At 39.7% G+C, this 23889-nt stretch overlaps 1 protein-coding gene across 3 annotated transcripts in view; it reads right to left on the bottom strand.

Moving 5' to 3' along the window:
• ELMO1 (engulfment and cell motility 1) overlaps positions 1 to 23889 on the bottom strand; it is a 311383-nt gene that overhangs the window by 6135 nt on the left and 281359 nt on the right. For all 3 annotated transcript variants that reach the window (XM_027891987.1, XM_027891995.1, XM_027891999.1), the window contains 4 exons: positions 22415 to 22578; positions 16672 to 16784; positions 8740 to 8847; positions 5146 to 5228 (listed from right to left, as the gene is read on the bottom strand). In XM_027891987.1, coding sequence (XP_027747788.1) covers positions 5146 to 5228; positions 8740 to 8847; positions 16672 to 16784; positions 22415 to 22578 — 468 coding nt within the window. The remainder of the gene's footprint in view (positions 1 to 5145; positions 5229 to 8739; positions 8848 to 16671; positions 16785 to 22414; positions 22579 to 23889) is intronic.

Below are 23889 nucleotides of genomic sequence, written 5' to 3'. Positions count from 1 at the left end.
TAGCTCACTGGATCATGGATTACTTCAGCATTTGAGTTTAAATTTGAGCTAGGCAATATAGTGAGGACTATAATCAATATAATGCATAATAATACACTTGCAACAAACTCCTCATGAAGACTCAACAGTTTTTTTCAATTTGTATAGATTAAACTCATAAAGTTCCGCAAGGTTTGATTCCCTGTGTCAAAAATATTACCAGGGCAATTAATATCCTGGTATGTACTTATGATCTTTTCACTGCTGGAAATCTATTAAATTATTCACTCTCAGGAGATTTCTGTTTCTGATAGATTTTTGTTTCTATCTGAACCAGAATCAGCAGCCTCAGTCAAACCAAACTGTCTGGGTTACTTAAAGACTCAAATGAATTTCAGGAAAGGAAAAAAGAGTCATCTTCTTCCCCCCTAAGTATTGAAGCTGGAGTTGTAAAAGGTGCGTAAGTGAATTCATCAAGCACTGAACTTCCCTAAAAGTCACCTGGGCCTGGGTTCCTATGGGAAACTAAATCAATCTGAATAAATAATGAACTTCCACTGACCAGCACTGAGCATACAAAGATGTTGTCATATTATGGTTATTGCACGCATCACTACAAATGCCATTACAAGGATTTCACAACTGCAAGCTAGCTGATATGGATATATTAACTGTGGAAAAAAGACCCTGCTACATAGGAGAGTACTGACTTGTAACTATGATCTGTATCACATATCCTGTTCTTTTTGCCTCGTGACTTCCTGAGCCCCGTCACACTGATGACTTTTGCTGTCTGTCAGCTGACAATAATCCCTGCACTGCCAGCACTGACAAGAGAATGGGCTTCTTGCATTTGCTACACTAAGTTTTTTTAAATGGAAGAATTGACTGCAGGGACTGCAGCATAAACATTGCTCTAGATTTCTACCCCTGATCTCCTGGTCTGAAACAGAATAGGAATTTGGATTTTGGTAAGGGTTATTTTGGTTTTGAACTTGTGTGATTAAGGGCAGAGTCTGAATCATAAAACTTGCAATCCTTATGAATAAGCTTGGATGTTAGAGGTCAGGCTTCTCATGGGAGATATTCTTGGTTTCCCTGAGTTTAGCTACTAGGTTCAACTTGCTGTATTGCCAGGCTACAGGACACAAGGCTGTGTTAAATCCCCATGGAAGGTGCAGATACTAATAGTGCCGGTGCACTCAGCAAACAAGTGTCTCAGGGCACACAGAGCCTTTCTGTGTTGTAGGCATGTCTCTTAGCCACACCTTATTAGGAGTGATGTTCCTCATTAAAGCAACAAATCTACCTCTGCCCACATGAACCTGGCATTATCCCCTCAGATAGTGTTATAAATTACTGACAGAACATGCCAAGTAATGCAACTGAGGTTGTGAAAATAAAATGTAGTGCTGAAAAAAGGGCTTGTACTGCTATACTATGATGTTCCCGAAGGTCATCTGCCTTACTGTGATGTTTCATGGAGGTTAACAATCCCACAAGCCTGATCCCTGTATATTTGTCCTTTGGGAGATTCCAAGGAATTTAATTTCTTCACCACAAAGAAAGGAAAAGGAGAACAAAAATCTCTACTTGGAAGAGGAATATATCAGGGAGTCAAAGGTTTGGTCATTTCCAGTGAGGCAGAGAGTGAGAAAAGACTATACCTTAGGGCACCATGCTTCTCTTTCTGGGGAAAAGTGTGAGTTTGGCAGCCCTGGCTACCATTCAGCTTCTTTGCTGACTGCTGTGCACACTAAAGGCTTGGGAATTACAGCTTCCAGGTGGCAGTATCACTGTCACCTTATACATAGCACACTGTCAAGGAAAATGGAAGCTTAAGGAGCTGGAGTTGCCAGATGGCCCTCCCCACTGATGGCAGTCTCAGTGGTTGAGCTGGCTGACTTGTCAGAGACCCCACCTGGTTTTGTTACACTCCCATAAATGACAAGGAGGAACTGGCAATTCTTAAAAAAAACCTGGTCAGTCTCTATCAGCCATCTGTGGTTTTCCCTTTTCTGTTCTACTTCTCAGCCTTTCCACTCCAGCCTTTATCACCACTTTCTTTTCCCCTCTGGTCTTTGTTCTCTCACATTTCCTCCAACTTGTTCCTTCCCTCTTTGTTTTGTTTTCCTCTTCCTGCACCTCAATCTGCTGAACTCACTTCCCTTGGCACTCCTAACTTCTTCCACCCTTGCACAAGTCAGACCTCTATCCTTCCCTACATGCTTCTCAAAGGTGACAATATTGGGATCCACAATGTGCCTCTCTTTTCAGCTGCACTGAAAACAGGGAACAAGAGACTCTGCTGATACTATCTGCAGGCTGATACTTTCCACTCCTTGGTTTCAGCTTGTAGGGAATGCTGTTGTAGGTGGTATGAAGGGAAGGTTGCTCTCCCATGTCCAGAGCCTCTCTCTTCCCCAGTCTCCTCTGGCCCCTGACATGGGCCAGAGACAAGCTATTTTTATGAACGGGCATTTTAGGTGCCTGTGGCTGAGTGAACCCATACAGATGGAATGACCTCACTATGTTCTGCCTACTCTGTCTTCAAAGGCCTCAAAACACCCACGTCTTTACTGAAGGCTGAGACCTTGCCATGTTGAGTTTTCTTGCCAGAATCATAAGATCCGCCCCAAAGAACCACCTAGAGAGGCAGTGGCAGAGAACTTTTTCAACTAACATGAAATAGAAGAGAATCTTCATTCAACAGGAAAGTGAGCAGAACCATTTCAGCTGACTATAAAGGCACAAAGTCTGAAGGCACAAAACCTGCCACATCTGCAAATAAAGGGTGATAGAAGAACACTTTGAAATACCTGGCAACATGTTTTCCAGATTCTCTCATGCTTTCTTTTGAAGACTGCAAAATCCATTTAATTTCTTTAAAATTCACTAATATTACTTAAGAATCAGAAATGAGGACTTAAAAATTTAACCTAATTAAAAACCACAAGCAAAATGAACAACAATGGATTCAGGTCTGGTCCTATCAAGTTGTTCCAGCTTCATATGCATGCAAATTCCAATTCAGTTTAACTCTTATTTATTTCTAAATCATCCCACTGGAAGAATAATGGCCACGTGCTGGCAAATGGAGAGGCACTGAAGCCTTTGTTATGGACATTTTGCCAATTCCATCTATGCTCATAGCATGGCATTCTGCCAGTCAATTTTCTTTTCTGCCAATGAATAAACATTAAGGTGGTCGTTATATACACACAGAGAAAGCACAGGATGAAAAGGCCTCTTAAAAAATATATCACTGATTGTGAAATTTCAGAAAGTGAAAGGCTTCACATGCTAAATTCAGCTGAATTACATTCTGTGTGTTGCTTTTATTAAATTTTGATTTCATAATCCATATTAACTTGGTACACTGCAAACAAGTAGCTGCAATTTTGTGCATGACAGTTTGATTGGGATGATAGTTAATTTCAAAAACTTTGTGCTTCCCAGGCAAAGAAACAAGGAAATGAGGAAATTAAAAAACAAGCAAACAATAACCAAACCATCAAAAACCCTGCACCACCTCAGAATGAGTAAAAACATCAAAATTATCATTGCCTCAGTCACAAACAGAACGCTCCAGTCAAGGATGCAGCCATGCCACCTATCAATTCCTGATTTTCACATTCTCAGCCAGAAATTTTATACCTGTTGAGAGAAATTTTACCTAAGGTCAGAGGGCCACACTGAGAGCTGAGGACAAACTGATCTGCAGCACTACTAATTAGCATTAAATACTATCTAGACATTACTGCTTCATAATGATGACACATTTCCATCGCTGCCACCCACTGCTTTCCATCTTTCTGTTTTGTGTGGACATATGAGTGCTAAGACAAGGAAGCACTAAAAATACTTTGTATGCATCACACAAATGCCCCAGCCAAATGCTGTTGATGGTTTCGCTCTAACATGACGTAGGAGCTGTACGCAATCTATTGTGCTCGAGTGTGTGTGTTTGTGCCCTGATTCAGAAAATCAACAAGGAAAAATAATCCTGGGATTTTTCCTCACTTGGCACAACTTTTTAATTTCCTACCTTGTAAAGCCATTGTTGAAAAGGAGATGATGGTATCCTGAGAGAATTAAAGCAACTTCTGTGTATGAGAAACAATTGCAAAACATACTCAAGATGCTCTGCCTATCCGTGCATAGTAAAGGAAAGAAAAGTTGCAGCTCTGAAACATAATTTTATTCTCGAAATGTTGAAGCAGGAGCTCTTAACTTCGCTATCTTGTCCATCAAAATCTTTTTCTTGTTGGACTCAAAATTTCTCTATTTCAGATAACTAGAAATTCTGATTCAGATCCTCTGATCTGGTTCCCAGACCTCTTAGGGTGTTGTTCTAGGTCAGACTGAACACCAGTAGAGCCTCACTGCTTCTTGTAAGGTCAGAGAGCACCACCTGATTGAAAATTTACGAACATACCTTGTACAATACGGCATGAAACCTTCACCTCTAAAGATGCCAGACTTAGTTAGTAACTCCACTTCTTCTTGATGTGGTGACCATTCTTACAAACAAAAACTCGGCAAGATTCTGGCACTGTATAATTTTAGTGCTACTGTTAGCTTACAGTTCTTGATCTGAAACTCTGAAAGGTAGCACAAATCTAATATAAGCTGAGCATGCTTTCCTACACATTATTTCTCAAATGCAGTGTTTAATACATCCTTACATGCCTCATTAATTGCCCAGGATTTATCTTATATCCTTTTGTTGGCAGTTGTTCTTGTACCTGGCTAGACCTGACGGTATCATCAGCTGGACATTAATTGCAATTTTAGCAGGTTTCACTGAGTGTGAGCTCATCAGAGAACACAGTTGGAATAAACAAGTTATTTATCAGAAACAATACAGGAGTAGGTACCAACAGTCATCGCTTTGCTTTAGAGGTAGAAGATATCACTACTAAAGACTATTCTAACTGTGCTCTGAGCGTATCACACAATGCACATCTTCCATGAAATATGAGTAAAGGAAGGTAGGCCATCCCAATAATTTAACTTAAATGGTCTGAGGTGAAAACAAAGGGTATGCATACATGAAAATGTGGCAGGCTGGAATGAAAAATACCTGTATTACTTCAGGGAAGGTCAAGTTGACAAGCTTTATATTCTGCACAGTACGTGTTCATAACAATTTGAGAACTATACCTTGTTTTGTTTAAGAGCTCCTTTCTCCTTCATGTGTGGGCAGTCTTTCCCAGTCACAACAGCTTTTATATCCGCCACTGGCACTGCATTAAAAAGAAACAAAATCAAAACCCAGAAAATTAATTATAACCAAGGTGTGTAAAAGCTACAGGGTGTAAAAAGAGGCAAGACTAATGTATTAAAATTGCCATTTCCTTTGCCATTTCCAGCCTTTTGCAAGAGAGAAAACTGGAAGAAAACGACTAGTATAGGAACCAGTGAGTCTTGACAAAATCTCAGGCATCTGGAAAAAAATTTGAGAATGTTTTTTCTTGCCTATTGAGACTACTTTGGATAAAAGTATTTCATATAAATGTGTACATGTGTCTGGATAGTATTTATGTGTACTCCTGTGACTCAAAAACCATATAGTTTTCTGCCTTACTAATGTAATATGTCCGCTCTGTTGTTGCTCTTTCCCAGGCATTCAGGTAAAGTCTCTGCTGGAGAGAGGATGCTGGGCAAGCTGGACCCTATTTCTCTCACTTAAAGCTTTTAAAGCCTGTATGAATTTTTAAAATAGTTTTCTATTTCACTCCAATCAGCAGTTTAGTTGCTTTCTGGTACTAAAAGGAATAAGGAATGCTAAGGCTTATAATGAGCCATTCCGATTGCTTTAATATGCAAAGTGAAAAAAAAGGTAACGAAAAAATATTGGAATCTGCTGCCTCTCAGAGTCACTCAGAGAGTGAGGTCACTAAAACATACTGATAAATTTCTCTGAGTTTCAAGCAAAAGTCAATTTTTCCAACAGTAATTACATTATGAAGAATCTATATGCTTCACAATACAATATGGTCACTGAGTGACAGTTTCTACAATCTATAAATAATACATTATCCTTGTGGCTGCATAAAAGCATTGTATATATAGAACCACACAATAATATGAAAATCTGTTACTGCCCAGTTCTTTACAAACTCTAATGGAAATACTGGAGAGGAGAAATGCATTTACTCTTCTACTGGATACAGCAGCACTATATATTTTATGACAGATTACCTCAGCACTGTGGTCAAATGGATAGCATGAGATATAACAGACTTTTTTTGAAGGACTTGCTTTGCATGAAAAACAGAAAAAAATGGAAATAGTTTGGCTCTTCACTACTCAACCTCTCCCGCCTTTAGTCTCAGCATTTTATGCTGTGGGCCTGCTGAATTTTTATGTCTCTGACACTCCCCTATTTTTTTGGTGAAGAAGAGATATTATTTATGGGAGGAGAGAGTGAGTTAGGATAAACTGGGCAGTAAAGGAGATACTGACTGCAACTATGGTGGAAAGGTCTCCTTAAGAAGAGTTTCTGCCACTTGCTGAAGATGTCCAGAAAAACAATTTCTCTGTTTGCATAAGATAGGGTTTTCTAAAGTTAGATCTCTGAACCAAGAAGGATTTTCTCCAGGTTTCATACACTTGATCTCTGTGATCTGAAATGCAGTTACTATGGGAGATCACAGGCTGATGTGACATCCCAATCTTTATCTATCTGGAACTTGGCTTATTCCTTGCTTTGGAAAAATGGAATCAAAGACTTGAGAAGGTATCACAAGCTGACTACAAGATGCTGGAGGGCATGAGCACAGATGTGATATGCTCACAACAGATAAAGCCCCAAGAAAGAGGACAGCTGTTTTCTGTCCCAGCTGGAGTCTGCATGGCTTGTTAACTCTACCAGCCTGAAGAAAAGGGTGACATTCACAGAAGTGAAAAGGTTAAAAACCCCTGCATTTATTTTTGGAGATAAACACCAGTTATTCAGGCTTGGCAAGGAGTACACAAAATGTCCTATGCTGCTTCTCTTGGTCCTGTTTTCTTATCCACCTATTCTCTTTCATCAGTTGATCTGTTTCCAAATGCTGACAAGTTGTCATCATATTCAGATTTTAAGAGTTCAAAAATCAACATAAGTCTATATAAAAAAAAAATTGGAATATTTCTGAAAAGTATTCAGTAAAATTCCCAAGCCAGTTTGGTCTGATACTGTTTTGAACAATAGTGTCACTTTATAACTTCATGTCTTGTAATATTCTCAGCTTTGTTTAATTAAACTCTATCTAATATGGTAAATCTTGTACCCTTCATAGCCTGAAAACCTGAGACATTGATGAAATACCCATCTCTTTCTCAAACTACATTGGTATCTGCTCTGCCACCAGGCATGCAGAGGGAATGTGTGGGTCTGGCCCAGTGGTTTCTAAAGCACAAGCCTTCTGCCCCCATGGGATTCCGACATTCCTGAATAGGCTCAAGAGCCTACATAAAATGCAAATGCAAGATGAGGCTCACAGTCAAGTTCAGGGGTTTGTGCGTGGAAGGGTGCTTAAAGCAAACAAATCTGGGAACTGCTGGTCTTGTAACTGTTTCAAGTATGACTTTCATTCTTCTGTCATCCTGACACTACTGTAACATTCAAGGGCTATTTCTCTAAGCCTTGTCCATGAAAACAGCCTCTTCCCATGCCAATGCAGCAATGTGAGACTCTGTCCTACATTCTGCCAAGTCTGCAGTAAGAGCGTGGAACATCCTTGAGGGAATTGGTAAGGCAATGAAAACAAGGAAATGTGACTGTAAACTGCCAGGGCTCCAGCATCAGACAGGCTCTTCCCTATTTCCCTCCCAGAATGCATCTGGAGCACTTAAAATTTTCAAGAGCTGCTGCCTGGAGACAGGTTAGGGCAGGAAATTTTAAATCACTCCTCAATTTTCAGGCTGGAGAAATTTCAAACTTCTGAAAAATTAGTCTTTCAGCTATTCTGTGAAAGAAGTGGAGCTATCAACTAAAACACTTGTATAAGCGTGTCTAATTTGATAATGTCAAAAATGTTCAGAAAGGAACAAAAAGAAATCATTCCTTATTCAATGCTTGATTTCCTGAAGTCACCTCCCAGTGACAGAACTAAATCGGTCATTATTTCCATTATCATAAAAAAGTTTCTCAGGATTGTATGTTAAACCTCTAAAAGTCATGTTTAAGGATGAAGGAGTAATCACTAGAGTATGTTTTTTCTGAAGCGCCCCTTTTATCTATAACAAAAATCCCAATAAATCCCCTGGTAGCAGTTGCAACAGAGGTATATCCTGTCCAAGCTGGGTACACAGAAATGGTGAAGTCCTCTTAATACTGTTAGTTTTGAGAGCAACATGAACTCACAATATCTCCTCACAATAACAAAAAAGACCTCTGCCTGCCATGTCTTTCTCCTCCAGTCACTGGACTGTTTCTTTTCCACGGACAGGAAATGCTTCTGAATATGCCCAGGTATTTTTATTTTACATCTGCAGTTAGATGAGCAATGAAAACAAACTGTGTTCCTCCCCATGAAAGACATGACATTTCCAAGCTGAATGCAATTATTAACTCATTGAAAGGCTTAGGTCAATCCTCACATACACTTGCCAAAACCAGGAGAGCAGCAGGACCAAATGTCCCCTGCTCTCTATCTTCATAAAGAGAGCTGTTAATAATGTCCTACGTTAAGAGAAACCTACTACAAGTTATAAAGAAGAACTATCATGAAAGAAGCAAAAGTGTCACAATCTTTGTGCATGACTTACATTTATCTTGCAAGGAATCATGAGGAACTTCTCCCTGGGGACTTTCTTCCAAGTCTCCGTAGTGCAAGACCTTGTGATTAGGTGAAAGTCGACAATACCAAAATTTGTCTGTTAAAATAAACACATTAAACAAGGTCACTAACATGTCTTCATCACCAGTATCAATAGCGTAGGAGAAAGCTTACTTAAACAAGATGCTACAGGGAAGGGCTGTTTTTATTTTCAGGACACGAAATGTGTGGGGTTATGGAAAGTGGGGCAGGGATTTTGCTCAGTAATTTTACTTCATTAAATGAAGCTGGCATTAATCTACAGAGTTTTTTTATTATTGACTTAGTCACTAGCTAAAAAAAAAATACTAGCAGGAAAAAATTGACTTACTTTTAAATGGTATTATATATCCTGATGGACAGAAGACTGACAAAGTAACCATTGATTTGAGTGAATAACTTAAATGTAGCCATAAAAGCTTCATTTTTAGCACCCACAATATTAGCACCCAATGTGAAAATTAAGCCCTGCCAGCTGTCTTGTGTTGGACACCCAAAACCTGATACATTTGAAATATCGCATACTTTATGAAAATCATGAGTCATGTGGTTTTTTTATAGACGTAGGAGAACACCCCTATATTTATGGAGGGACCAGACATAATAAACACACAAAGACTTAAAAAGCAGATGTTAAGTCCCTTGTCCTATAGATAACTCAGTGCTTCGCGTGGTCACAAAGGTATGTGTGACCATGAAGTCCACATCCCAGTTTGCATTTCAGTCCTTCCTCAGAGATGTATATTTACATCTCCTGACAACTCATGCTTCACAGGATTTAATCCCGCTTAACAACATCTGTTAAAATCTGCTCTTGTGAAGAGTATCACCTTTGCAGAGCCGGGCCACCACACTGCCTAGCGTGCAAGGATGGTGCTTGCCAATTCCCTTTCTGAAATGGCAAGAAAGAGGTTTCCCCTCCTTATCAGAGCCCTTTCTATCTAATAAGTAGACCACATAATGTTAAGCTGTCAAGAATACAATCTTGTTACATCCAAGCTATAAATCTCCAAAAGCTCAGGGCAAGGCTACATGTTAAAGTGCTGGTGGAGGGGGGCAGAGGGCTTCTCTGACTCTGTGCTTCTCTTGCAGTGGCAGTGCTGATGTTGTGCCAAGCAGCAGCCTGAGGAACAATTTAGGGGAAATGTTAGCACTGACACAGCCTTGTGGCACTGCAATTGCTGGGAACGAGCGGAGCCACAGTTTGGATAAAACATCGAAGTAGCTGTAGAACCACCAGAGCCAGCATATGTGAGCTCATTTGGGGTGTTAGCAAAGGCAGGGCTTCCTGGCTCTGTTAGTAAAATATTGGCTTCATAGACCCAGCTTCTTTCTGAAGGACACTCCAGTTGCCTACCCAGTCATTTAAAATGCAATGCAATAAAATCGAGAGAGGCAATTGAATGGCATAAATGGGCTTTGACACGGCCTTTTAAATTTCTTTGTCGTGGCAGGTAAAAATGTTTGAGGGAAAAATCCCATACACTTGAAACCACTTCCTGAGTCTGCAACCTCTTCTACAAAAAGGTTTCAAAAAACTTCACAAACTTTTGGCAAAGGCTCAAAAGGGCAATGGGAGAGATTCCGGTTATCTACCTCGCGGGCATGCACAACACTGAAAGATTTATGGTAGAGAGCCTGAGATTATGATTCTGTGATGCATATGAAAAGAGCTGCTGAAATATAAGCATTTCTGGACTGTAAGCAATACATACAGTGTGGTACAGTATGGGATCAAGAAGAAGATCCCACTTGCAAAATTTTTGTAGGGATTTGAAACTAAGGCAAGCGGGAGCCCTCATTCAGCAGACTCTCGTCTGAAGAGCATACACACATGCAAAGAGAGCACATGCACACTCATTAGACTGTGTATCTTGGAAGAATGCATGTGAAAATTTTCTATATTCATACCTTGTACAGGGAACTCGATGTTCAAAAAATATACCTCTTTAAATCTGATGGTAGACCACTATGCCTAAAGAAAAGCCTCTAGTAACTGTAGCAGGAGGCTTTCATATCTAGCTTTCACTGCAACCTCACTGTTTATTCAGATGTACAAAGGAATTTTGCTTTCCAGCTCTAAAATTAAAACAGTAATTTTTTCTGAATAAAACCCAACATGGTTTCACTGCCTTCACAATGACCTGGGCAAAAAGATGGTGTAACTGAAAAAAAAAAAAAAATTACCATTGATTCCTTCCAATTTCTCACAAATAGGGTTGATGTTGTTAGCAAGGGTTTGGCTCTTTAATCTCCAAAGGGTTAGTGTTTTAGTAACCTTGGTTCTCTTGCAACGCCCTATTTCAATAATAAAAGAGGGAAAAACCCCTCCATGAAAATGTCTTACTTCATTTTAGGAAGGGGTGGTTTTATGGTTAGAAACCCAAGCTCCAATTGCATGAGGAGCCTTTCACAGCAATTCCCCATAACCCAAGGTTAATTAAAAACTAATAGCCATAGACTGTAGCTTGAAGCGTGCCCCGCACAATTCTCCTGTGGGCTCACTAATAACTGCTGCTGTGCCACAGCCTTGCTGACAAGGGAAAAGGCCTTAAATGAAAGCTCCAAACAGAACTAACAAGGATTCCTCAATCACAGCTACTAAATGACAGCAGCAGCCCAGCTGAGGAGGGTGATCACCATGTTAGTGATGTGAAGCAACCCTTGCTTCTACAACCACCTCAGCCTTTCCCACTTGGGTGTTTTCAGCTGTACATGATGCAACAAACAGTGTATCAGAAAATATCCCACTCACATGACAGCTCAGTGCCTTGGAAGGGAACAGTTTTAAACAGGATGCATGCTATTTTACTGTAGTGCAGGTGCTGAACACAATTTCATTGGAAAAGTAGTGTATTGAATAATGCTGAAGTCAAAATAAAAATTACATGAAATCGCTTCTATTGAGAAAAAGAGTGAAGAATTCTTAATTACAGAACACCACATAGGAAGTGGCCAGCATTTAGTTTGAGCTTTAAATTGATAAACAACAAAATCAAAACCAAAAAACCCCCAAACCAACCAACCAACCAAAAGCAGAATTAAAAGCTCTTTTCTACCACGTTTTGAAAGTGGTGTTTATAAAACAAAGAAAAACTATTGTCCAAACCCTCCAGAACTCTAAAACCCAAGTCCACAGAGCTGAAATGCCACATGAGGCTTCAAAGACAGAATAGGCATTCCTCAAAGGACCCGGTACTCCACAGCTAGCAGATCTGTGTATATGTGCACAGCTGGAGTGGGGCAACGGTGTATTCAGGAAGCAGTGAGGTTTGTTTTGGTTTTAGGCCCAGGCTTATGAATTTGCCCCAAAGACCAATTCCCTTCTATGAACTACAACTCTAATTTTGTATCCAGTGTTATTACACCTGCCTCTGTAAAACTCCTCCTCAGAGCAAGCAGCTGTAGGGGAAGGCAGTTGCTAACCACAGAGTCTTTAGACATGATGTGGACTTGTGATTTCGTCACTACATTATTTGACTTTCTGGTGAGTCCTTATGTCTTTTACCTCAATGCCCACTGATGCAGTCAAATTAAGGTGCTAGAAATTTCTTTGGGAAACAGAATTAATCATTCTTGGTTTTTACCTGAAAAGTTTTCAGGCGAATTTTTGTTTTCCAGATAATTGCTAGAGCAGCCAGTGGGTTAAACGTATCACAACACATTGATGGAGATTATAGGTGAGGTTAAGAAAAAATCCCAAACAACAAAATCAGCTACAATTTGGCTACAAGACTAATATTCCAAACTGTGAACAAATAGTAGAGCACAGAACATTTTGCTGATGGGCAACAGAATGCCTGGCCATTTACACAGTGTGTTTCCAAGTACATTAATGGCCAATGACTCATATGCCCTTAACAATACTGTTCCAGGCAAAGAAGTGCTGTGGTTAGAACAGAAGTGCTCTATTGTTAGAATCCAGGGAGAAAATAGCTCAGATATGCACGGAGGAAAGTCTGAGAGTATATTTTTTTTCCCAAGATATGCTCAAGATCACTAAAGAAGCTTTTGGTCCAAAGAAAAATTTCCTCACAGATTTAGCCATAGGAACATGCTTTTAAATATATCCGTGAAAACAAATGTATTTGGTAGATTTTAGATACATGTGTATGGGCTCACACTTTCTCTTTTCACTGTGTTGTCTTTCTCTAATACAACTGTAGTGATATTTTCACTAGAACTGCTTTAATAAAGCGAGGAGACTCTCCAAATGACTGGCGAGTAGTTGACCTGTGGCACTGTTGGAGGCATGTTTGTTTAAATGGTTCCTCTCAGCAAGCCATGCACTCATGGAATATTATATTTTTTGTGAGACTACGGAGGGTGGGATGAAGTAGCAGTAGAAGAGAGCTGGGCAGAAAAAAAGACAAAGTGTGTGTTGTTCAGAACTGTGAGTTACTTAACCTAGCAAGAGACGTAAAACCTGTTTTCACTTGACTTTTTGCTTTAAATTAAGCTTTCTCTTTCCAGTTTACTTCCATGGTGCCTTGTGCTCCTAATTTAATGGTGCGTATCACCAGGGTTTCCTTCCCTTTCAAAAATTACTGCTTAAGCAATCTCATCTTTGGCTGCAAAAGCACTTCAATAGCATGCAATTTCTCTATAATCTTTATAAAGCTAAAAGGGGAATTTATTTCCAAGAGTGCACCCAGCAACGTATTCTAGAAATGTACTGGATGACAGCATCAGAGGTATCTATTATCCTCCATAAAATGCCTTTATCTGCTACTGAGCTCTACTGGAAATAATAACCATTGGGTGTGTAGAGTGCTTTGCAGGTTTTTGCTTTAGTCTTCTTCCTTTTCTTTTAGGAATTATCTAAGGAAGGAGAAAGCTGAAGAGGTCTGTCTGTTCAGTGGATGTTCACGGTCCAGGAACAAAGTGGGGATTTGCAGAGCTTGATGATCTGCTGTTGAACAATGACCAGAAGGGCAGGCTAGATTTTGTTGTTTTATTTCCAACTGCTTAGGATACTTATTAAAAACAGGAGTTAGTTCTGCAGTTCTCCTATGAAAACCTTGTAAGGGAAAGGCCATGTATTTTTTAAGAGTGCTAAGGTTCCTGCTGGGACAACAATGACATTTCTGAATTTCAGCTACAGAAACCCTGCTATGATAATCCTGTGCTGAAACACAAAAGGCAGAGATCTGACTACAGATAGCTCACAGTTTAATCTTCAGCATCTCCCCAGTTAATAACCTGTTGGATTGGAGGCTTTCCAATGCCAAGTATATACGAAAGTGTTTCAGCTCTTCTCAAAGGGCCATAAGAGGCTGTAAACTCCCTTCTCATTTTTTTGTAAGTCTGTTTTTTCAACTAACTGTGACTAACCATGTGTATCTTGCCACATATTCAAACAACAATCTTAACAGAAGTGTGCTCTGGAGTCTTTATCATGGGTTAATGTCTGTTAATTATTTTTAAATGGACAATTTAATGCTGTCAGCTTCTCACATGTAGGGCACACTCAGGTTCTTCTTCTACAATCCATAGATTTGTGACACTTGTTCCAGAATTGTCTCAAGGGAAAAAAAGAATCATAGGAAAGGTATAAAAAGCATATACATCCTAAAGTATAACACCTACCTGATCTTGCTACTCTTACAAGTAGGTTGCCACATAACAGGTAAATCATGATGCCTCAGAACACTACTCATTTCTGTTTCAGCTCCATACCAACCTCATGGACTACGGCCCTTTCAGGGCCTTGATAATGCTCCATGGCAAGTGAATTCAGTTGGAAGCAGCAGACAGGTGACAGGGGTCCTGAATCCCCTGAGGTAGCACAGGGCACATGTACAGGGAGGTGGGTTAGGAGAGAGGAGATGGGGAGGGGAGGCAAAGCTAACAAAAGACACACTCAGGAAGTTGGGACTTTGTACTATTTTTATCAGAACATTCAGAGGAATTGTCTGAAAGTTTCTCATGACATTTAGTATCATTAGCTAAATCTCTGGTCCTTCATTCACTTTACTTCACATCACTTTACTCTTGACATCATGACAGTCCTGGTCTTACAGTTTCTTCTGCTTTGGGGTACAAGAGACCCTGAAGGATAAATGCTGATTTCAAGAGAGACTCTTCTGCTCTGTGCCAGCTGCCAGTATTTGCTATTTGGACTGTGCCAGGCACTGCACATACCTAAACAGCCGAATGGCTTATATACCAAACACGTTTCATCAGATTGCATAGAGATAGATCATACTGAGTTTAGTCTTGGTGGCCTTATGCACCATCATCTTTTTCTATAATGGTTTTGCCTACTCCCTCCATCCCATTTACACTTCTGTTTCAGGGGATATAGGAAGCCTAACTAAAACCAGATTTCAGAAAAGATACATTTCTTTTAGGCATGGCTGCATGTTTTGTTTCCAAAGAATCATGAACTTTTTTTGGCCTGTATAAATATGACATCAAAGCATTTCATCTGACGGCCTATGGAATTCACTCCAAGGCATGATACAAAGTAGCCCTCTTAACTGAGGACCAGAAGATTACGTTGATTTAAAAAAAAAATTATTTTTTTAATTTCAACTGTACTCCTATAAGTGAAATGAATTTATACCCTCTAAGGCTTTTTATCCTATAAATCATGAACTAACAACAGTTTAAGAATAAAATAAACAGTCTGTTTTTGTCTAGGAGATCAGCCAAAACAAGAAAATCTGCTACAAACTTTGCTCCTTCCCTAGAATTTCAGTCATTTGGATTAAGGCTCTGAGAGGAATAAAATAAACAAGCCTCACTACTGATAGCCAAACCAAAAAACACATTATTTTATCTACTTTCAGTCCATGAGTATGCTGATGAAAACGTATTATGTCTCTCTATCCAGTCTACATCAAAAGTCACAGTGGAATATTGATGATCTTTCCCTAAACTCTGTGCAGTGGGCCTCATAGGCATTTGTATGCAGGACAGAGAAGATATAAATAACCTCCCTACATTAAGGAAAATTGCCTCCTTGTTTTTGAGAAAAAAGGTATTGCAGGGATACTTCTCTCTGTGAATAATGCAGTTCCCCCAAATTAGTCTGAAGGCCTCAAGTACTGATCTTTGTCAGTTCTTACTCTTATCTTTTGTAACTTTCTAATTTGCACTGTATTTTCAGAGGAAAACAAATAGTAATCGGTATCCTCACAAAATGAGAGTTTAAAGGGAAATTTTTGGATATGATTCTAATTATTTTGCTGAATTTACACTATGTCCCCATTATGCTGTCTAAAGAAAGAAGGGGAAAAGAACCATAGGGAGTTTTACTTTATAGAATGAGCTATGGATCTAGCACTGAGAAATGACTCATAAAATTGGGAAAACAATCTTCTCATATCAATCTAGTATCCACATGAAGGTATACACAAATCACTGCTCTAAGTGCTTTTTAAAAGCATATTTACACACTATAATATAATTATTGTGTATGGTAATGTAAGACAAACCATAAAGACAGGCAGTACTAGAGGGAGTGTGTAGAATGAGCTTGTTGCCTGTATGAAGGCGATGCAAGTCTGAAATTCAAAATCAAGTTTCATTTGCTATTCCTGCAGAGGCAAAGACTTTGCTTTGAGATGATCTAGAAGCGTGGACACCCAGGCAGAAATGAAAATACTCAGTTCAGAGTGTGAGACTGCTGCTTGGGATTTTTGTGAAATGCTGGACTTGTTCCAGATCATCTGTGTGATGAAGCCAAAACCAGTTTCAGGGAAACACAGGAAATCCTGCAACAACTGTAACTTGAGGATGCTTTCAGATGCCTTCTGGTAAAAGCAGTCAAGACAGCACTACAAACAGGGATTCTGCCAGTGAAAGTAGTATTCCTCATCTTGACTTGTAGACAAAAGTGAAAATAAAAAACCAGACTGGGCAATCTGAGCTATACCTTGTCGACGCCGACTGTTGAGTTTTCTAAAGCAAGTGCCCTCCACAAGTCGATTGAGACGTTGCTGCTTGATCAGTTCTAAGATCTCAGGCTGAATCTTCTCTTTTAGTTCCCTTGGGAAGAGAGAAAGCAGGCACTTGTCAAATTCAATCAAAGACCATCCTCTTTCCTCTGAGACAGAGTCTCACAAGATGTTTCTGCAAGGAGTTTGAAGAGGACAACAGTCACAGACAAGCCCAGGTCAGAATCTAGTCTGCTCCAGAAAAAAACCCTTTTTCTTATAACAAAGAATGAGTCAGAATATCTCTGTTGTAGATATCTCCCTGCTAAAACATCACTGTATGACTCAGGAAAGTCACTTATTTATTTCTTACTTTACGCATATAAAAATAACACTTGCTATAATCCATCAACAAGGTTTATCTGTGGCAAATAATGCTCTTTCATCATAGGAGCCCTGTGAAGTTTATTTGAGAGTCTATCACCTTTTGTTGCACAATCCTCTGCTGGTATACTTCACCAGCACAACACAAGAAGGCTAAAACACATTTTGAAACAATAATAGAAAACAGAGAGCAATCCCAATGAGCTAAAATAACATCCCACACTGTATGCTTGTCCTTAATTCCACATAATTCAATTAATTTATTATTATCAGAATTTGTGGAAGACTAGCCCACAATTAGGGATTGCTCAAGGATCAAATTTTACCCTTGTCCAGGAGCACAGTACATTTAGAAACAATATTATATATCCTTCAAAAATCCATTTTCTACATCTTACTTTGGTAAGAGTTCAAGATGTCAAGAACTAGGCAGAAAACATATGCACATAATATTTAAAGTTTAATTTCATACACCATCACATAGATTCACAGATGTCTGAATTCATCAGTTATATCCTCAGATTCATTAAGAATATATAAAAGACAGGTTTAAACATCAACTTGAAAGCAAGCCTAGTAAGATTAAAAAAAAATAACTGTGTAGAAGATTTATAAAAAATGAAGTGTGTTAAAACCATAATTTTGCATTGCTGTGCAAATTAGGTAATACCAAAAATCATTCTGTCTGGCGGTATGTTCCAGCAATCATCATCAAAAGGAAGCTAAGCAGTGGTATCCCATAGAGACAACAAAATATTCTCTCTTCTTGACAATTTAGGAAGCCCAATCACTTCTGATTTCCAAATTCATTTGGATCCTATGCCTTTGATCTGCCAGACCCCTGCTGAAATCACTTTAAGTCCTCTGCTAGAAAGATCAGGCCTTTAAAATAAAGTGCCATCTTTCCTCTACATTTTAACAAAATGGTTGCAGTTCTTGATGAATAACTCACTGCATATTTACAAGCTGCGAAAATATATCCGGTCAAAAATCAAGGAAGTACTGTAACTATAGAAACAGGCCACCTTTTGGAAATGTATTATCAGTCCTTTAGGACAATTTTCAAGTGCTATTGTTCTCTTACTGGGATCTAAGATGTGGATCTATTAAACGGTTAAATACTGTGATTAAAAGAATTTTGTTCTTGAATAAGTGTCTTGCTTTTACTGAGCTGCTGACATTCCCTAATCCTCAGGTAAAACCTGGGAGCAGGGGCTGAAGACAGCAGTGTTAAAACACAAGTATGGATTACTCAGCAGTCCAGGCTGCAAACTAAATCTCCAGCTGGATGAATTTCAAACATTCAAGACTGGTTTAAACATCAGTTTGATATTTATGTAGCTTAATTCAAAAATTGGATGGTTATCATTAAATAGGTGTTAAAGATAACATCATAGTTATAAGAAATTACTGGAAAAAAAAAAAGAATGGGTCACCCACCACACTAACATCTGAATGTTTGCTCATAATATTCCCTCTTCTGGCCTCTAAAGCCCCATCTGCCCTTTACGAACCAATCCTAAAAGAAATAGGTAATCCTCTCTAAAGTACCTTGCTGCCTAAGGCAGACTTCCCATAGGAGAAAGGGAGGTAGGAAAGAAGGGACCTCATTGCCTCTTTCTTATGTGCTGGAGTCCCTCTACCCACATGCATGTATCTGCTTTAGCAATTGTGAGGCTCAGATGTAGTGCTCTCTTCTGGTTTATGGTCGTCAAACTTATCATGCAGAGGTTGTGGATACAACTCCTTACTCCATGGAGAAACAATCTTTGGTAACTCTGGACTTTAGTGAGACCCGGTAAGACCATCAAACCCTTGCCACGATCACTTACTGCACTTACTGTCCTCAGCAGCTAATGCCAATACGTGGTTATTCTGACCTGTATGGTTTTCAGCTACCTTTCTGATAACATGACTCCAGATATATTTTTGCAAAGTGATCCCGCCACTTAAGGTCCCTCACTGTCAAGGTTTCTGTTCCGCCACTTAAAGGTGAGAGAAATGGGTCAGAACAATCAAACCACAGAACACAAACTAAGGATATGCTTCTTTGAAACTGTATTTCCTTCTGAAAACTGTCTGAAGGCAGTGCAGTTCTGTTCCTCCTGATCACTGTCTAAAGACAGGAGGGTTAGAAGATAAATCTTTGGGTGAGAAATAGGTACTCCTGCCTAATTTTAAAATCAAACAGGCACAATTAATGAAAGGAAGATCATAAAGGCAAATATGTTTTGTGAATATTTATTTATTGTCCTTCAGATTACATTTGCTTAACAGTTTGTGCCTTGTGAACAGAGAAATCAGACTAAGTCTTAGGAGACAGTGGCTTTAAAAACTACTGTTACTTTCCTACTGTGTTTCCATCACATAAGAATGTCAAAAGTTAGTGTGCTGTTAAAATAGAAGGCTTGAGGGAACCACACAGTAATATACGATTGCTAGTTTTGTGATCTCACTGGTCTTGGCACAGTAGGCAATACTGATAAAAGTTACTTGCTTTTAAAATATCTGAAAATAATTAGAAATTATTTTTTTAATTATTATTTTATTATTTATAAAATTAAATATGATTTTTTAAATTATTCACATTACACTAATTCTTCTTCAGCATCAGTTATAACTGTCCCCAGTTTTTACCTTTTCAGCTTTGGGTTTAGACTCACTCATTAGCTGTTTCCTTTCCAGGATGGGGCATATTACAGACATCTAAATCATTACAGCACAATGGGAGAGTAATCCCAGAACTCCCGTGTTTTGTCCTTTTATTTCTCTGGCATCTAGCTATGCTCCCTCTCCTAATCACTTCACACATTTGGAGCACGAATAGAGAGTTTTTCTGTGGAGAAATATGTAAGATAAAAAGCAGAAAAGCATCCAGATACCTTCCTCTACTTCCTGGTATGTTACTTAACAATGATTCCCTAGTTGACATTAACTCTTCTTTAACCAGCAAGTCTCCAATTGGACGTCAGATCTTTATCTAGCACTAACCCATCTCTGTTGACATTCAATTTGTCAAGGAGATCTCTGGTCCTGTAAAGGCCCACAGAATTCCTAGATAGCTCCTTCTAAAGCCATTCAAAATGAAACAGTGATACTTTATTATTTCATTATGGAATGGCAGTTTGGATGATCAATAATGATACCAAATCCTTGAATCTATTCTGCAGGACTTTTTCTTTTCCCTAATCAAAAGAAGATATTGAAAATCTTCACTTCATATGATACAACAATGCTCACATAAAAGAAACAACTAATTCTTGCAAACAAGTTTGTTGTAATTATCAGGATCTAAGGCAACACTTTCCAGATTACACTCAAATCCAACTTCACTGAAGTTTCTCTTATCTAGCAGCTTGAAAGCTTAAAACTTCAGTGCTTCATACAATGAAGAGCAGAAGAAAGACTTCTATCATTTTCAAGGCAGGAAAAATCATCATCTGATTGCCATATTCTCAAGCAGAATTAAACAAGGTCTGCTGATGTTACAGTCACAGTTGTGCACAGTCTCTTTTAGCATATCTGCAAGGCTTTAAAATATACAGCACAACCACAACTGCTCTCTTCACTCACAGTCTCTTTCCCTACAATGGGGCCATGATTCTGTACTTCTATCAACTGTGCCATCTATGCAATTTGAGAGAGTTCAATACGGGAAATCAAATCAAAGAGGAAAATGAAAGAACTGTTTCTTTTAACAGTCAAGAACAAGTGATCATGGATGTAATCAAAATGCAAATGCACGGAGTTAAATCTCTGCAAATGCAGTTGTGATTGCTTAAACACCTTATTGATTTACTTAGCCTTTATAGCCTTTAGGCTTAGCCTTTGTCCTGAATCCTAAATGATTCCCTGGTAACACTCCAGTTGCATTTAACTGTTTGTGTTGGCTGTTTCACTTGTTCCATGATGGGAAAGGAGACTCAGCACTGTGGCAGCAACTAGCCAGAGTGACACTGGAAATAAAGACCTTGCAGAGGGCACTGACAAATTTCATGAGGGTAGATGATGGACTTGTATCATACTTAAAGTGTTGACTCATAGGGAAAGCAAGGAAAATTAGAAGCTTTGGTGGCATGCTTAGCAGTAGTGAGCAGCTTTAAACCACTAAATGTTGCAAGGGATTTGCAGGGAATTTCTGAGCAGTGTAACGATGCAAAACTGGAACCATTTGTAGTTTTTTAATTGATGCATTACTATGAGTGACATCAGTTCTAATTGGGCATTAGGTCCTATTTTCGAACACACTGAAAACATAAAAGAAGTATTCCCCTTTTGATCTACATTGGTATGATTAAAATTTAGTGTGTAATTCTACTTAGCTTATGCTTCCACTGTTGCCCTGCTGCTCCTGGAGGAATGTGTGTCCCCCTCCCCACGTTGTTCTTAGATATCTGCATCCTTAAGAAACAAATCAAAATTATTCTCCTGCTTCTGAATCCTGAAATTCTCTGGTCCAATTCCGTCTCTATACCTTTGCCTTGGAGAAGGAGATTTAGAAAATCATGAGCCATTCCACTTGCTGGACACAGTCAGGATTTCACAACATTTCAGCTGATGCTTCTGGAGCCCTCACCGTTTCTCTGATGATCTCCAAAGGTTCCTGCTATTCTCAGTACATCATTTGCGCACCACAAGAGTCTGCATCTGTCCTGTGCCATCAGTTCAACCACAAGCCCAGACTTGGCCCAGAGCCAAGTACAGCCTCCATTTTTCATAAAACAGAACAAAGAGTATTCTGAGAAATGAGAAGGAGCTATGGAGGCAATATTAGCCTTTGATACTAAACAACAAGAAAATTACTGGCTACCTGCCAGAATGTTATCATTTACAAACAAGTAAATGACTGCTTGTCATTAACACCAAAGATAATGCTAGGAAAAAAGACCGTGGTACACAACACCATTCTTGTGAAGCCAGTGTGTATTGGCTCCTCTTCTTCTGAGCTTCTCCCTGCCTTGCTCAGAGAAGTGACATTTGGAATTTTTAAAGACCCTTGGACTGAAGACAACATTGTGGTGTTTGATTAGTTGGATTTTTTTTTAAAGCCACTACCAGCACAAAAATCAAAGTCACAATCATGCAGAGCAGGAAATGTCAAAGCACTGCTTCATAGGAATAAGCCATGTGAGACCTCGTTGGGATTTGCCAAATCTGGTTTCACTGAACTCAAAGAAAAAGTTACAATTCCCAGCAGAAGAAAATGTAATGTACTTTGAGCAGATGCCACGAGTGCTCTTGAGCACATCTCCCTGGACAAGTTTTCTCCCTGGGTTCCCCCAGAAGGGCTCACAAATGTCATTTGCAATTGTTAATACTTCCATGAAAAAACAAGTAGGGAGAGAAGACAGTACTTACAAAATCGGACGAGACTGGAAATCTTCCTGGTTCATTCTTTCAGACTGGCGTATTTTCAGTATTTCTGTGTAACTGAGATTCTGAAGTTTGCTCTTGAATTGATCCAGAGAGCTAGGCTTGGTAGTGAGTGCTCTCATTATCTGTTCTTTCACTACCTGCATTACCTGCAATTGACAACAACAACAAAAAAAAGAAAACCTTTATTAACACTTTTGTGTTTTTGTTTCAAATCTAAGTCTGGGTTACACTAAGGTTTCTAGGTATAGAAGGTGTGGTCTCTGGATGACTTTTCAGTAACATAACCAGAAGATAAGCCAACTTCTGACAGGGCATCACAGCCTACATCAAAAGCTCACCTGCTCTGTAATAAGAAATTAATTTTTTTGGAGGGTGGTGGGGAGGGTGTCACTTATTGCTATCTCCCTCAACAGCTAAACTACAATTACTTGTTAATGGATTTTAAGTCCTGCTCTGTCCATGGTTTGTGTGCCCTCAGCAGCAGTAGTGTAGTTCTTCTGCATCCTGAGCTAAGATCACAGAATCACAGAATATGCCAAGTTGGAAGGGACCCACAAGGATCATCGAGTCATCCTGGCCCCACAAAGGACCATCCCCAAGAGTCACACCATGTGCCCGAGAGCATTGTCCAAACACTGCTTGAACTCTGTCAGGCTTGGTGCTGTGACTACTTGGGGAGCTTCTTCCAGTGCACAACTACCTCATGGGGGAAGAGCCTCTTTCTAATATCCAACCTAAACGTCCCCTGACACAACTTGGGTCCTGTCAGTGGTCCCCACAGAGAAGAGATCAGTGCCTGCCCCTCCTCTTTCCCTCATGAAGTAGTTGTAGACTGCAATGAGGTCTCCCCTCAGTCTCCTTCAGGCTGAGTAAACCAAGTGACCTCAGCCACTCCTCATACAGCTTCCCCTTAAGGCTCTTCACCATCTTCATTGCCCTCCTTTGGATACTCTCTAATGGCTTAATGCCTTTCTTATACTGCAGTGCCCAAAACTGCACACAATTCAAGGTCAGGACACCAGTGCAGAGTAGAGCATGTCAGGGACAAGCACATACTCAACACCAGAAGAAAAAAAGCCGTGAAGTCCTAATAAGCCAACTGAGAGCACAGATGCACATCCTGACTTCTGTCAGCTCATTCTAGGTGAAGTGCACAAGCCACAGGGGCCAGTCCAGCTGCCCACGAGAGAGACTGGGGAGAGTTTCAGGTCTTGGAGCTCTCCTGCTGCTGCTCTCCTGACGAGAGAGCAGTAGCACAAGGCTGATAACTCGCCTATTGGTCCCCTTATTCCTTACACCTGGAGGCAGTGGGCACACACTGAAACACAGGAAGTTCCCTCTAAACATCAGGAAACACTTTTTTACTGGGAGGGCTATTGAGCACTGGCACAGACTGCCCGGGGAGTTTATGGAGTCTCCATCCCTAAAGATTCTCAAAAGCTGCCTGGACATGGTCC

This window comes from Empidonax traillii, unplaced genomic scaffold (genome assembly GCF_003031625.1).
Source record: "Empidonax traillii isolate 1590-97213 ecotype Southwest subspecies unplaced genomic scaffold, ASM303162v1 scaffold14:size4059594, whole genome shotgun sequence".
NCBI lineage: Eukaryota > Metazoa > Chordata > Aves > Passeriformes > Tyrannidae > Empidonax > Empidonax traillii.
This window is presented reverse-complemented; position numbering and strand designations above follow the sequence as displayed.